The sequence below is a fragment of the Rosa chinensis genome, chromosome 5, assembly GCF_002994745.2.
Source record: "Rosa chinensis cultivar Old Blush chromosome 5, RchiOBHm-V2, whole genome shotgun sequence".
NCBI classification, from domain to species: Eukaryota; Viridiplantae; Streptophyta; class Magnoliopsida; order Rosales; family Rosaceae; genus Rosa; species Rosa chinensis.
The window spans coordinates 32739450-32753058 of record NC_037092.1 but is presented as its reverse complement, the minus strand read 5'-3'; the positions used below and the strand labels follow the sequence as shown (position 1 = coordinate 32753058).

The 13609-nt window shown below is 37.7% G+C and overlaps 2 protein-coding genes across 2 annotated transcripts; both read left to right on the top strand.

Moving 5' to 3' along the window:
- The first annotated feature begins 427 nt into the window (after positions 1-427).
- Positions 428-3034, top strand: LOC112168229 ((-)-germacrene D synthase). The gene is made up of 7 exons (XM_024305355.2): positions 428-640; positions 735-1005; positions 1109-1490; positions 1602-1820; positions 1938-2076; positions 2174-2422; positions 2518-3034. The coding sequence occupies exons 1-7, from the start codon at positions 503-505 to the stop codon at positions 2815-2817; spliced, it is 1698 nt and encodes a 565-aa protein (XP_024161123.1). The 5' UTR covers positions 428-502; the 3' UTR covers positions 2818-3034.
- Positions 3035-11219: 8185 nt separating this feature from the next.
- Positions 11220-12792, top strand: LOC121049191 (zinc finger BED domain-containing protein RICESLEEPER 2-like). Its single transcript, XM_040505829.1, has 3 exons — positions 11220-12161; positions 12303-12612; positions 12701-12792. The coding sequence occupies exons 1-3, from the start codon at positions 11220-11222 to the stop codon at positions 12790-12792; spliced, it is 1344 nt and encodes a 447-aa protein (XP_040361763.1).
- The last annotated feature ends 817 nt before the right edge of the window (positions 12793-13609 follow it).

Here is a 13609-nt window from a genome sequence, read left to right as displayed (position 1 = left end):
CTCAATTTTGAAACCGAAAATTTTGATTTTGAAGTTGGTAATACTTATAACTTATTTGAACCAATCGAGTGACAGCTCTAGACACAACCGATCAAACACGTTTTCTTTGCATCTTTGGTTTTCTCACCAAAGAGACTAGGTAGGAGTTAATTCAATATTATCTTACCAACATATTTACAGCGTTTCGCGTAAATGCATATGTCATTTATGCATCTATCATATACAGTGCAGGAGATGCATCACTTTGGTGGGTGGATTCATTGACCGATTGACGGAGTCGAATTTTCCTGCTTTATGCATGCAATGTGTGTCAGTACCTACTTGTATCTTTTAGGGCTAGTTTGTAACCCAAGTATTTTACTAGATATTAAGCTCTTGTATATTGTTCTTTCATAGATATTTTACTATAAATACCAAAGCAACGGGAGCATTTCAACTCACAACTCATACTACCCAGCCACTTTAATCAAACCTTTGATAAAATTAAGCCACATATTGACATATGTCTCTCAACGTGGTCAGTGTAGCTTCTCAAGCCCCTCCTACCCTGAATGCCTCTACTGATGCCGGTAGTCGACGTTCGGCTAATTTCCATCCCAGCATTTGGGGAGATCAGTTTCTGTCTTATAACAACACTATGGTACTTACATCTGAAGCAATACTACATCTATTACATGTTATTATCTGTCTGATGAGATGATTGATATTTTTGTTTCTTCAATCGGCCTGTATAGGAAACTAACATAAATGGTGAGCAACATGTCCAACAACTGAAGGAAGAAGTGAAGAGAATGCTAATGGCTCCGCCAGTTCAAACAAGTTTGGGAAAACTGGAGTTGATTGATGACATTCAACGCTTGGGTGTGTCTTACCATTTTGAATACGAAATTGACCAAACTCTGCAACAAATTCACCACAATTTTAATGGTTACTGTGATGATGATCTGCACACTTGTGCTCTTCGTTTTCGCTTGCTGAGGCAGCATGGTTACAATGTTTCATGCGGTAAAGTGGCTATATATAATTTTCCCTACATTAATCCTATTAACTCTTTCTGTTTAAAACTAGGCTAATTACCGTAAACATTGACATATGAATAATTAAGCAGATACGTTCAACAAGTTCAAGGACAGTGATGGAAAATTGAACAAATCGCTTCACGATGATGTAGTGGGACTACAAAGCTTGTATGAAGCCACACATCTTAGAGTACGAGGAGAGGATTTTCTAGAAGAAGCACTGACCTTCACCACCACACATCTAGCGTCGGCAGTGCTAGCAAACCGTTTAAGCCCCCCGCTTTCGAAACAAGTAAGGCATGCCTTGAATCAACCACTCCGGAAGGGCTTACCGAGGCTAGAAGCGAGGCACTACATGTCTCTCCACCAGGAACTACACGGATCACGTAACCAAATTTTGCTGAGTTTTGCAAAGCTGGATTTCAACCTGCTCCAACAATTGCATCAGAAAGAACTAAGTGATATTGCAAGGTTAATATTTATTACCAAGTAGACACCATGTAAGAAAGTTAAAGAAACACGAGAAAATTGTTCTAATTAATTAGATAAATGTGTCTGATAACTAATTATGTGATTCATTAGGTGGTGGAAGGAGTTGGACTTTGCAAGCAAGCTACCTTTTGCAAGAGACAGAGTAATTGAGTGCTACTTTTGGATTTTGGGAGTCTACTTTGAGCCCAAGTATTACTTTGCCAGGAGGACACTAACCAAAGTTATTGCCATGACATCCATTATCGATGACATTTATGATGTGTATGGCACGCTTGAAGAACTAGACCTTTTTACTAGAGCAATTGAGAGGTTTGAGATTGATACACACACACACACACACTCTTTTTCCCTTATATTATATAACATCAATTTATTCCTAACAAAAGTTTCTCCACGTATAATCGCCGTTGTCTTGCTTATATGTAGGTGGGACATCTCCGCCATGGATGAACTACCGGAGTATATGAAAGTCTGTTACGAGGCACTGTTAGATGTCTATGCTGATACAGAACAACAGCTTGCAAGCGAGGGAAGATTATATCGTATCGATTACGCAAAAGAAGCGGTAATTAATTAAGCCTCAATTTACGTTCAGTATTGTAAATACAGAAAGTTATTGAAGGTTAATTATTAATAGTCGACTTGCTGCATATATGTCTTAGATGAAGAGACAAGTTGGGGCGTACCATGCTGAAGCAAAATGGTTTCACAAGAACTACACACCAACAATGGATGAATACATGGAAGTAGCCCTTGTCACTTCAGCCTACTCAATGCTAGCAACCACATCCTTTGTTGGAATGGGAGATATCGTTACAAAAGACTCCTTTGAGTGGATCTTCAGTGACCCTAAGATTGTAAAGGCTTCATCAGTAGTTTGCAGATTCATGGATGACATTGTATCCCACAAGGTAATTGAATTTGCCGCAGTAATAACAGAAATTATATGTCCTTTCTTAGAACTCTTCCTTAGCTAATTTTTACCTTAATCTTCTTGGCTATATAGTTTGAGCAAAAGAGAGGACATGTTGCCTCGGCTGTGGAATGTTACATGAAACAATACGGTGCGACAGAAGAACAAACCATAATTGAATTTCGTAAACAAGTGAGTGATGCATGGAAGGACATAAATGAAGAGTGCCTCCACCCTACACCTCTTGACATGCCCCTCTTAATGCGAGTTCTGAATCTCACACGCGTGATAGATGTATTATACAAGCATGAAGATTGCTACACTCATGCTGGAACCATTCTCAAAGATTTTGTAGCTTCTCTACTTATCGAACCTGTGCCTGTGCCTGTATAAGTGGAAACTGGGAACTTGTTTTATTTATTATAAGTTGTTGGAACTTGGCTGGTTTAGTTCCAAGAGTCTATTGTAAAACGCAATCCTTTAAAGTTGATCGTGGGAATCTAATAAGTTTGCGTGCGACTAACAAAAGCTGAACTTTTGTTTAGTTGCGACTTTGACATTTCATATATATAATAATGGAAATAAATTCACGAGTCATCTTGTATCTCAACCTTATATTTTGTCATATGATATTGTACATCTTGTCTCATACACTGCTAAATTTGAAAGCATTAGTTTATAAATGCATTTTGCCTGAGCTTATAAGTGCATTTTGCCTATTAATACAGTTCTTAGTCATTAAGGAGTGTAGCTTCCATAGTTGTGAGATGCTTGAAATTGATGGAGAGAATTAGTGAGAAAGCAAGGAGGAAGAAACCGGACAAAATAGAGTAGTCCTTTATTACCACTAGTCATCATGTCTCGAGGAGCGTCGAGGATCGACGATTAATCGCGAAATTCTCGACGATCCATTAACTTGATATTTTGTAGTTTACAGCATCTTAGTTAGGGTTGACATATTTTAATTCGACAGATTTTTGAACTGAATAAAAGAAGACCTAAATTAAATTATGAATGGTTAAGATTTTAGAGCATTTTTAGCAATGCTAGCTATTTTTGAGTCAAATTTTAGCCAAAGTAGCTAAAAAGTCATTTTGGCTAGCCACTTTAGAAATACTTCTGCATCAGTGCTCTCGATTATAGTGAGTTTTGAATTTATATTATTTTTTAAAGGAAGGTTAAATAGTTTAAATGTATTTAAAAATTACATAAAAGAACTCAAAAGGAATGTTATAAATTATAGAAAGCCTCATCTCGCTCTCTATATTTAGGAGTGAGATAGCTAAAAGTTATAATTGAGAGCCACTTAGGAGTCTAGTGCAGCTACTAAAATATATAAAAAGCTAAACATGCTCTCCAAAATAGCTAAAAAAACTTTAGAACCTGCTCTAATACCAATGAAAATACAAGGACAGAATATGATTTTCTGGAAAATGGGGATTGCAGTGCACTGATCAATCCTTACTGGGCAACAGAAACAAAAAATAATAACCAGAACATCAGATTTTGGTTACGGAGTGAAAACCTCAAATATGAGATTAAAAACACTGCGGGGCTCTTACTCTTGAGAGCCCAAAATAAGAATGATCTTATTATGAAGGATATGTTCTTTTACAGACTTGAATAGCACTAGCTCGGCTACAATGATTAGACAAAATCTACCACAAAGTTTGTTTTCCTTCTTGAACTCCTTCACTTGAACGATCACCAAATCTTGCTCTTCTTTCTTCACAATCTCTCTGCTGATCTCAAGAGAGTTTTATGCGTATGAAAACATGATCAACAACACTTATACATGGACCAAGTGTTTTGACTTATTTGTGAAGACTCAATCTCAAGCAAACATGCAAGACTCTACAAAAATTCTTGCGTCTCTAGGTTCTCCATATGTGCCGTCTGTTTTTCACCCACAAGAATAGCTGCGATCAAACAAACCAGCCAACACAGCTATATACCCTAATCCACCTCCTACAAGGAAAAACAAAACCTTTTTGTATTAACAAAAAATAAATAATTAAGGACACCAAATCCTAAAATACCTAGAAAATCAATAATACAATTTGGCACACAGAAAAATATCTTAAAATGAATAAAAAATATTAAACCCATTAACCCCAAAGATACTTTCTCGTTTTGTATGGAATGCCAACACATCAAGTTAATCAAAACTTGTACCTACAGACAATAAGGACTCGTTACAATGTTGTGGTGGAGAAAATTGAGGTTGGAAGTGATGCCATAGACTTCCTCCTAGTGGTGGTGGTGATTTGGATGAAACATCTGGCAGCAGTCCAGACTAAATTATTGCATTTTTTGACACTGGTACACAATTGGCTCATTTACCACCAAAGTCGTATGAACCAATAGTGAAGAAGGTATATGTGCTAACTTCATTTAGATTCAAGTTATCGACTTGGGATAATTATGTTACTTCATTAATTAACTCTTACATCCTTATTTTGATCAGATATTGGCTGCGGAGCCTGGATTGAAATTCCAAAAAAATGAGGACGGCGAGTGCGCATGTTTCGAGTATTCCAAAAAGTAAAGCACTTTTATAACAGCACTACTTATTTCTTCCCTTCTTAGTTATTGACTAATCATCCGTTCATCTCGAGCTTAACGATGTACTTGTGTTATCGATTGATACAGCGTTGATGAAAAGTTTCCGATTGTCAAGTTCACTATCAAGAATTCCGCTTCGTTGTGGGTGTATCCTCATGATTATTTGTTCAGTCATATGAAAGTAAGTCTATGATGTTAGCAATCCCTATAACCAACAAGGAACCTTGTATAATGAGTTCTTGATCAACTTACTGTTTAATAATGACGTATTACATATACATAGGAGGGTGCCTGGTGTCATGGTTGGATGAAATTAACTGGGGAAGACCCCGACATTATTCTGGGAGGTAAAAATCACATAGATAGTCTTAAAATTTTTGCTGCAGGATATATAAGCAATTATGGCCATCATTGACATGCAATTGTTAATTTCCCTTTGCAGACATGACGCTTTCGAATAAGTTAGTCGTATACGAGCTCGAAAACCAGGTCCTTGGGTGGGCTAACACAACTGTAAGTAGCTAGCACTGACTTGTGATTAACTAGGGTTAACTTATGCTGTTGTATCCGTTTGTAATATGGTTTTGGTGTTTAATGAATGTTAGGTTCTTCAAGCATAAAAGTAAAAGATGACGAGTCGGGGTCAGACTACCCTGTTCAGTTCCACCAACTTGCTTCTTCTGATGCTTCCAGCCCAAGACTACTGATGTCATTCGTGTTATTAGTAACTGCTGCTGCTGCTATGCTGCAAATGATCTCAATATAAATCCGTCACTCTCATCTCATCTCACCTAGCTAGCTATTTATCCGGCCAACTAATGAAAAAAATGCATAACACAACAGCCTTCATTCGTTAGATGCTGGTGCACCATAAGCAAATCCGTGATTGAAAAACTGTGCTACTTGATGAGATTGATTATAGTGGAAGTCTTCTATATATCCACCATATTCTGGTGCCCTTTTTCTTTTAGATGAGCTTGTTTGTACTCGGAAATATTTTAAGAATTCATAGGTACTAGCTAGTTTCATTTGATCTCTCGGATGTGATATATTGCTCCTGAAACCCACAAGACCAGCATTCTTCTTGGGAGCCCAGCTTGAGCCTGAAATGGAAGAAGGAGGGGAAGAAAAAGTGATCGGATGTTTCGACGTCGTCGAGTGGCAAATGGAGCGAAGAGGAGAGAGAGTGACAGTGGCAAGAGCCTTCATTTCTGTGATGGAGAGCACTCAGTAGTCCAGTTGCAGAAGCCAGAAAACAAATTAAAAGAACCACTCATTCGAAAGGACTGATTTACCCCTTGGTTCTGTGGGTTGTGCTGGGATATCCGCTCCGCTTTTCGTCACTTCACTAAGCATACTCCCCACGATGCTGCGGGTTTGCGCTGAAACTTTCTATGTAAAACAATCACAATCATAAACTAGTAAATTTAATTAAAAATGTTATAACTTTACATATTACAAAAATGATGTTTAAACCAGACTCGCATATTTACGGAAGTTAAGCTCTCAAAGGAGGAGAATTATGACTACGTCGACCATCACTTAACATGTCTTTGGCAAGGATTTTAGATTCAAAGTCACCGTTGAAGCTCCAACAAACTGTCAAATATAAGGAGTCAAACTGAGAAACTTTAAACATTTGACAATCTACAGTATTTCATCTGAGCCTAGAAAACTACATTTGAGAACTACTCTAAAAAGCCAACATTAGAATAGGGAGAAAACAAATATAGTTATAGAAAAAAAAATGCATCATTTTTATGAGTTAGTCACTGAAGGAAACGGTGAAGATCTAGAGCAGCAGTTTATTATAATTTTGGAAGTAAAAGACTGGTGGAGGGTAAAGGACATTTGAAAACACGGTACTTAGAATCCTTGGTTAGTGTACAGAAGCCTTTTCTTCTTTGAAGTTGGGTTGTTAATTAATGGTGAGCAATATTTTACCCAGTCCGCTGGCTTTGAAGCTGTGATGCAGCACTGGTTCATCAGTTGGGGTCGTCTTTGTGGTATTCGAATGATCATTATAGAGTCCGGAACAAATTCAACTTTATTGATCATCTCCCACCCAACTACAGAGTTCCCATATGATGGTGCACTTCTGCAATTTATTGACATCCAATTCAACAATGCAAGCTTTGACTCATCACTGGACGTGCATGAGGGGGATTGTTTGACAGTGATACCTTCTATAAAATTGCCTTTTCTCACCGGCATAAGTTTATTTAATTTTTTTTTTTTTTTTTTAAACTGCAAGTGCTTCATGTAAATGCACCATGAACATTTCCTAATGAAACTCCAATAATTTGATGTATGAAAACACTATAAGCTATTTTTTCCAAGTTTCGAACCACTCCAAAAAGCAATCTGAAGAGTATATGAAAGTTTTTATTATTATTATTTTTTTTTTACCTTTACTACAACCCTCACAGTACTGCCAAACAGGCTCCGAGTCGTGGGACATACATTTTGTGCTCGGAATGCAAATAGATATATAGTATATACCAAATAATGATTGAACAATAAAAGAAGAAGAAATCTAACCTCATAAATTATAATTTCCAGAGTGTTCTTTGTTTGAGGTTTGATGGTTACTTCAGCGACTGGATCAACAATCATGAAGTCTGGGTTGCCTTCAGAGTAATCCATACATAAACATCCATATTTTATAGGAACATGCTCAGCAGAAATGTACCTATAGCTTCATATATAAATTTTAACTTCAAATTAACCAATCATACAAAGGGGATAAACCCTAAAAAAGCCGTATTGATCAACCATTCATTGCTGTTTTCGGGCTTTTAGTGAAAATGATATATTATTAATTGCCTTAAACTTAGGTTGACTATCATCGACTAATTGCATAAGGACCACGAAAAATGTAAATTTTTTTCACACGATATATGTAACTACGCGACAGATACATATACGTACATGGTTGAAACTCTCTACCCTCCTAGGGGCACCTTGATTACTGTCACAGAAACTCTCTACGCTTCTAGGGCAAATCCAACCCTATTAAACTATTCAAGCCGACGAATTCCATACGGAAATGCATATAGAGAACGGAAAATAGTTCCTTTGCACTACCTCTAATGATTGCGAATTAATGTGCATCTTATAGAAACTTATGTGTTTCTCTAGTAGTTTTTATGTCACCACTATTCGAGCTATCAAATCCAATAGAGTTATGAGAGAAGATCTCTTAGATTTAGACACATATTGGCTTTGTCATGACAGGATAGGTCATCCTAGTCATGATATGATGATCCGTCTATTAAAGACTTCACACAGACATTCATTCTTTCGAGCGAAACGAAGCAAGAATCAAAAGTTGGTTTCTAGACTAAGCATGACTGTCGTCGCTGCCTCTGGCACCAGTCACTGTCCACTGCCAGCCTAGGGATAGCGCAGTCCATATCCATGACGCTATGGATGGCGTCCATCATGATAATGGCTCCCTAGGTGATGCTACAATCACCAACTTTGCTTCCAATAACGTTTCAAATGCTAAGGCCCAACCAAAATCCTCATTGATTGCTTCTAAGGCGTCTCGCTTTTTCTAAAATATATGTTCCTTAGGGAAATCAGAATCGAGACCATCCTACGCAAAGGATACGAGAATATTCATTCCGTTCTTACATAGAATTCAAGAGAGTTCTGTGGACCGATTCAACTAACTTGCGGACGTCTAAATATTTCATGATATTGGTTGACACACAAACATGATAGTCACGCATTGTGCCAGTGTTGATTTGTAATGCTACTTATACTGTACTCCTAGCACATAACATATGGCGAATTGCTCACTCCTCGGATCATCTCATTCAGTTAATTCGACTTGACAATGCTAGAGAGTTTACATTGAAGATTTTCGATGATCATTACATTACAGCTGCTGTTGGACATCATATTCCCATGTACATACCCAAATGGTCTCATAAAAGCAACTACGATGGCAGCCCGAACATTGGTAATGCGCACAGTCTCCCTATATCCACTTGGGGTGATGCAATTTGGCATACAACTATGCTTTTCGTCTACGACCTACTGCCACTCAATCTATCTTTGCGTTACAGCTAGTGACTGCGTTTCAACCTGACATAGGAATCTAAGATTAGAATCCTTTATGAAATGATAGCACCAAACATAACCCATAAGGACCCCATAAACATTTTTTGAACAAGACCCCCTTTCACATTTTCCTTTCTATCTCATCTTTTCATAAATAAACTACCTAATAAGATATTGTACACCTGTTAAGTTTCTACCTTCAAACTGACCCATTAGCTTGGAGGCTCGTCAGATTCACATTCTTTGTGACGTCAAGAGAATGCTAAGCCACCAGCTCACTCAAGAAGCCTGAGAGTCATTTTTGTTATGATTGAATGGAAATAATTTGTTTCACTGAACTAGAAGAGCTACTGCTATAGATACTAGACCTTGAAGAATCAATAGCCACCAACACGAGAATACTGACATTTTCCTTTTTTCCCTGTCTTTTGATAAAGACTTACTAACATATTAAGTATTCCATTTTTCCTCTCCAAATGGTTATGCCATATTCAACTTAGAAATAACCAAACACTTGCCTCACTCATACGAATGAACAAAAACCCGGAAAAATCAGATATAGTCTAACTTGGAAATTCATAAGCACATAATATGAACCACTCCCAAGATTCTGAATTACCCAAGCTAGGCCTGGCATTTGAGCCCGAAACCCGCAAACCCGCCCGAAACCCGCACGGAAAAAGCCCGCACGAACCCGTCCAATTATTAATTCGGGCTGAGAAAAGCCTGCACGCCAAAAACCCTTAAATTAACGGACCGGGTCGTGCTAAACCCGTTAGCCCGTTGGAACCCGTTAAGTAATTTCTGAAAATTAAAACCCTTTCTACTCTACTGAAAGAAAGCGATCCATGACTGATGACTCTTTGTCGTGCTCTCTGCCTCTCTCGTAGACTCCATGACTGCATCTCTCTCTTCTTCATCCAAACCCACAATTTCAGAGCGAGAGAGATCTGAGCTGGGATTGGCCGATTGGGTTCTGAAGTGCTTATTGGGATTTGGGTGGAAACAAGGTAGTGAAGGTACCATCTTTGATCTCTCTCTTCAGTTCTCAGTTTTTCTATATTGCTTTTATTAATCTGTGCTCTTTTGTTGTTGAAAGTATGGATCTTGAATCCTTGATGGATTAAATCAATGAAATATATAGTTTGTTTTTGTTGCTTACAGGTAGTGAAGGCAAACCCGTAATCTGGGTTGTTGCTTCTCTCTCATGTCTTTACTGTTTTGTTGCTTCTCTCTCATGGCTTCTCCAATACCCACAATTCCTTTTCTTTGAAACCCTTTACAGTTTTTGCAGTTTGGTCAGTTTTTGGATATGGGTTACTGTGTGTGGTCTGAAATTTGAGATTAAAGTGTTTTACTTTGTTTAAGATTAGTATGTGTTTGAGAACCAGAGCGACAATCCCAAAATTTTATGTGTTTGAGATTAGTATGCAGAAACTGTGAGGGAAATCGTGCTTTCTTGGGCAGTGACAATCCCAGCTGGTGCTTTCTTTTCTGTTTTCTACACATGGATCTTGACCAAGCTGTTATCATATGTTTTGTGAGTGTTGTACATTTGATGATAGAAGTGATAAACAGCTCATGTACGTCTTTTATTAAAAAACATACATCCACTTCTTTCGAAATTGAACTGTATAACTAATGTCCTTGTGCTCAAAGTCTTGATCTTTTTTGAGTTCTGTACCATGGCGTTTCTAGTCTATCATTTAACCTATGAATCAAGGGTGACCTGATTTAGTTGATTAACCAATGCAGCTCAAGTACAGATAGAAATTGCAAACACCATACGCAGTATTCCAGTAATAACAAGTTACCTAGCTATACATAAGACCATTGTTTAATCTTTAATTAAACATGCATTGTTCAGGGAGGAGTGTGTAGTCAGGGAGTATTGCATTGTTGAGGGTATTAGAGATGTATTTTCCTATATCTCTCCCACACTTAAACTCCCTTGCAGAAATACCGTTAAAGCCCATGTGTTGAAGTTATTTAAGCGTGAAAAAGTGAAACTTCAAACTTTGTTAAGTTCAGTTCAAGGGAGACTTTGTTTGACTGCTGATTTGTGGACCTCTTTAGCAACTGATGGGTATTTAACAATTACGGCGCATTTTGTCGATTCGGAGTGGAGATTGCGAAAGAAGATTATAAATTTCTGTCATATGCCTCCTCCGCACAATGGTGTTGCATTAGCTGATAAGGTAAATACCTTGATAGGAGAGTGGGGAATTGAAAAGAATTTGTTTTCAATTACCTTAGATAATGCCACTGCCAATGATTCATTTGTTGAAAAATTGAAGACTAAGTTGAACTTTAGAGGATTGCTCATAATGGATGGCAAATTCTTTCATGTTCGGTGTTGTGCGCACATCTTGAACTTGATAGTTCAAGATGGGTTGAAGGCAATTGATCCCTCTGTGATAAAGGTACGTGATTGCATCAAATACATAAAGGGTTCTTCGGCAAGAAAAGAAAGATTTTTGGAGTGTGTTGCACAAGTTGGATTGAGAGGCAGTAGAAGAGGCTTGAGGCAAGATGTGCCTACTAGGTGGAATTCTACTTATTTGATGCTTGATAGTGCTCTCTACTATCGCCGAGCTTTGATGAATTTGGGCTTAAGTGACAATGATTTCAAGTCGTGTCTTGTTGCTGATGAGTGGGATAAAATAGAGAAGATTACCAAGTTTTTGGGGTATTTTTATGAAGTAATGTGCCTATTTTCTGGAACAAAATACCCTACTTCAAACTTGTTCTTTCCGAAGGTGTTCATTGTTCAGCATAGTATACAGGAAGCCATGAGGGATCACGATAGTTTCATGATACAGATGGGGATGGAGATGAATCTGAAGTTTGAGAAGTACTGGTCAGATTATAGCTTGATTCTTGGAATTGCAGTTGTTATGGATCCTAGGTTTAAGATGCAATTTGTGGAGTGGGCTTATGACAAGCTTTATGGTCCAGATTCTTCACAATTAGAGGTCTTTAATGACACATTGTCCTCTTTATTTGATGCATTCGTGGAGAAGAGCTTTGATCCTAATTATTCAAATTACTCGATGGATGAGGATTCTTCTCAAGCACAAGGCGATCACAGCTTACTTGAGGTAAAAAAAAAATTTATTTGAGTTTCTATCTTAATGATTCAAGTTGATAGTTGGTCATATGTATGTGTTGATAGTTGATAGTGTGTTTTTAGCAATATGTATGTTGTTGCCATATATGTGTTGATAGTTGGTCATTGGCAGGCTTTTGATAACGCTTACAAAATTGGTTCGAGTTCAAGTATAAAGACAGAATTGAGCAAGTATTTGGATGAAGCAAGGCTAGAAAGAAAGCAAGAGTTGGATGTACTTTCTTGGTGGAAAATGGAGCAAATCCGATATCCTATTCTTTTTCATCTAGCTCGTGATGTGCTCACAATTCCCATTTCTACCGTTGCATCTGAATCGGCCTTTAGCATTGGCGGGAGAGTTTTAGATCAATACCGCAGCTCACTGTTGCCTGACACAGTTCAAGCTTTGCTTTGTACTCGAGATTGGATTTTTGGTAACAAAGGTAAACTCAAAACAACTTGGTTTTATTCTCACTATATCAATCTTTATGTCATTCTAATATTTTTCTTTTTTGTTTGTTTATATTTTAGAAAAAGAGCGTGCTAAATTGGAGGATCTTACTGAAGACGTATTTGATTTGATATTGCAAGATAGATCCGGAGAAGGAGATAGCCGCAATTAAGATGATTTTGACGTATTTTATTTTGTAAATTAAATATGTATTTTATTCAGTACATTAAATATGTATTTTATTTAGTACATTAAATATGTATTTCAAATCTATTTCAATCTTTGTAGCTACTATTATTATTGATGCTATTTCATCAAAGAATGAATCGAAAAATACATAAGTCTTAACAGATGAAAAAAAAAAAAGTTTAAAAAAAAAAAAAACCAATTTACGGGTTCCAACGGATAACCCGCAAACCCGCCGAGTTTGGCCCGCGAAACCCATTAAGTTAACGGGTTCTTACCGGGTCGGCCAGTTAAGAACCCGCACGGTACCCGTACTATACCCGCACGTTGCCAGGCCTAACCCAAGCCCAGGAAATCATCGATCACACAAAATAAAAAAATATCCACAGAAGAAGTATACCCTTACACTCAATGAACAAAATCAAAAGAGAAAACAAGAACGCACACCAAGTGTTCGACTAAATAACGATAACAAAAACTTCAAGAATCAACCGCAGTTAACTGTAGAAAACTAGAATCGAACACCGAGTATGTAAAATCAAAGCTTCGAAGCTAACAATTACAGTAAATTTCATCAACAATAACATTAGAGTTGTGGATGATTGAGAAGAAAGTACCAACTGTGGCCGGAGCAATGGGAGACGAGGAGGTCGGAGGAGGCCAAAGTAATGGGAGAGAGAAGGAGGCTGGATCAATGGGAGCGGAGGAGGTCACCGAGTTTTGAGAGACGAGGCAAGTGAGTAGAGAGACAGAGAGAGAGAGAGAGAGACGAGGAATGTGTTAAATGGGTGGTTTTTGTAACG

What these genes read in the sequence shown, in the direction of transcription:
- LOC121049191 (XM_040505829.1), top strand. Translation starts at nt 11,220, where the DNA reads ATGCCTCCTCCGCACAATGGTGTTGCATTAGCTGATAAGGTAAATACC. An exon ending in GCGATCACAGCTTACTTGAG is followed by an intron (nt 12,162 to 12,302) that starts GTAAAAAAAAAA and finishes GGTCATTGGCAG; the next exon opens with GCTTTTGATAACGCTTACAA. An exon ending in TTGGATTTTTGGTAACAAAG is followed by an intron (nt 12,613 to 12,700) that starts GTAAACTCAAAA and finishes TTTATATTTTAG; the next exon opens with AAAAAGAGCGTGCTAAATTG.
- LOC112168229 (XM_024305355.2), top strand. Translation starts at nt 503, where the DNA reads ATGTCTCTCAACGTGGTCAGTGTAGCTTCTCAAGCCCCTCCTACCCTG. An exon ending in TTTACTAGAGCAATTGAGAG is followed by an intron (nt 1,821 to 1,937) that starts GTTTGAGATTGA and finishes GCTTATATGTAG; the next exon opens with GTGGGACATCTCCGCCATGG. An exon ending in TCGATTACGCAAAAGAAGCG is followed by an intron (nt 2,077 to 2,173) that starts GTAATTAATTAA and finishes TATATGTCTTAG; the next exon opens with ATGAAGAGACAAGTTGGGGC.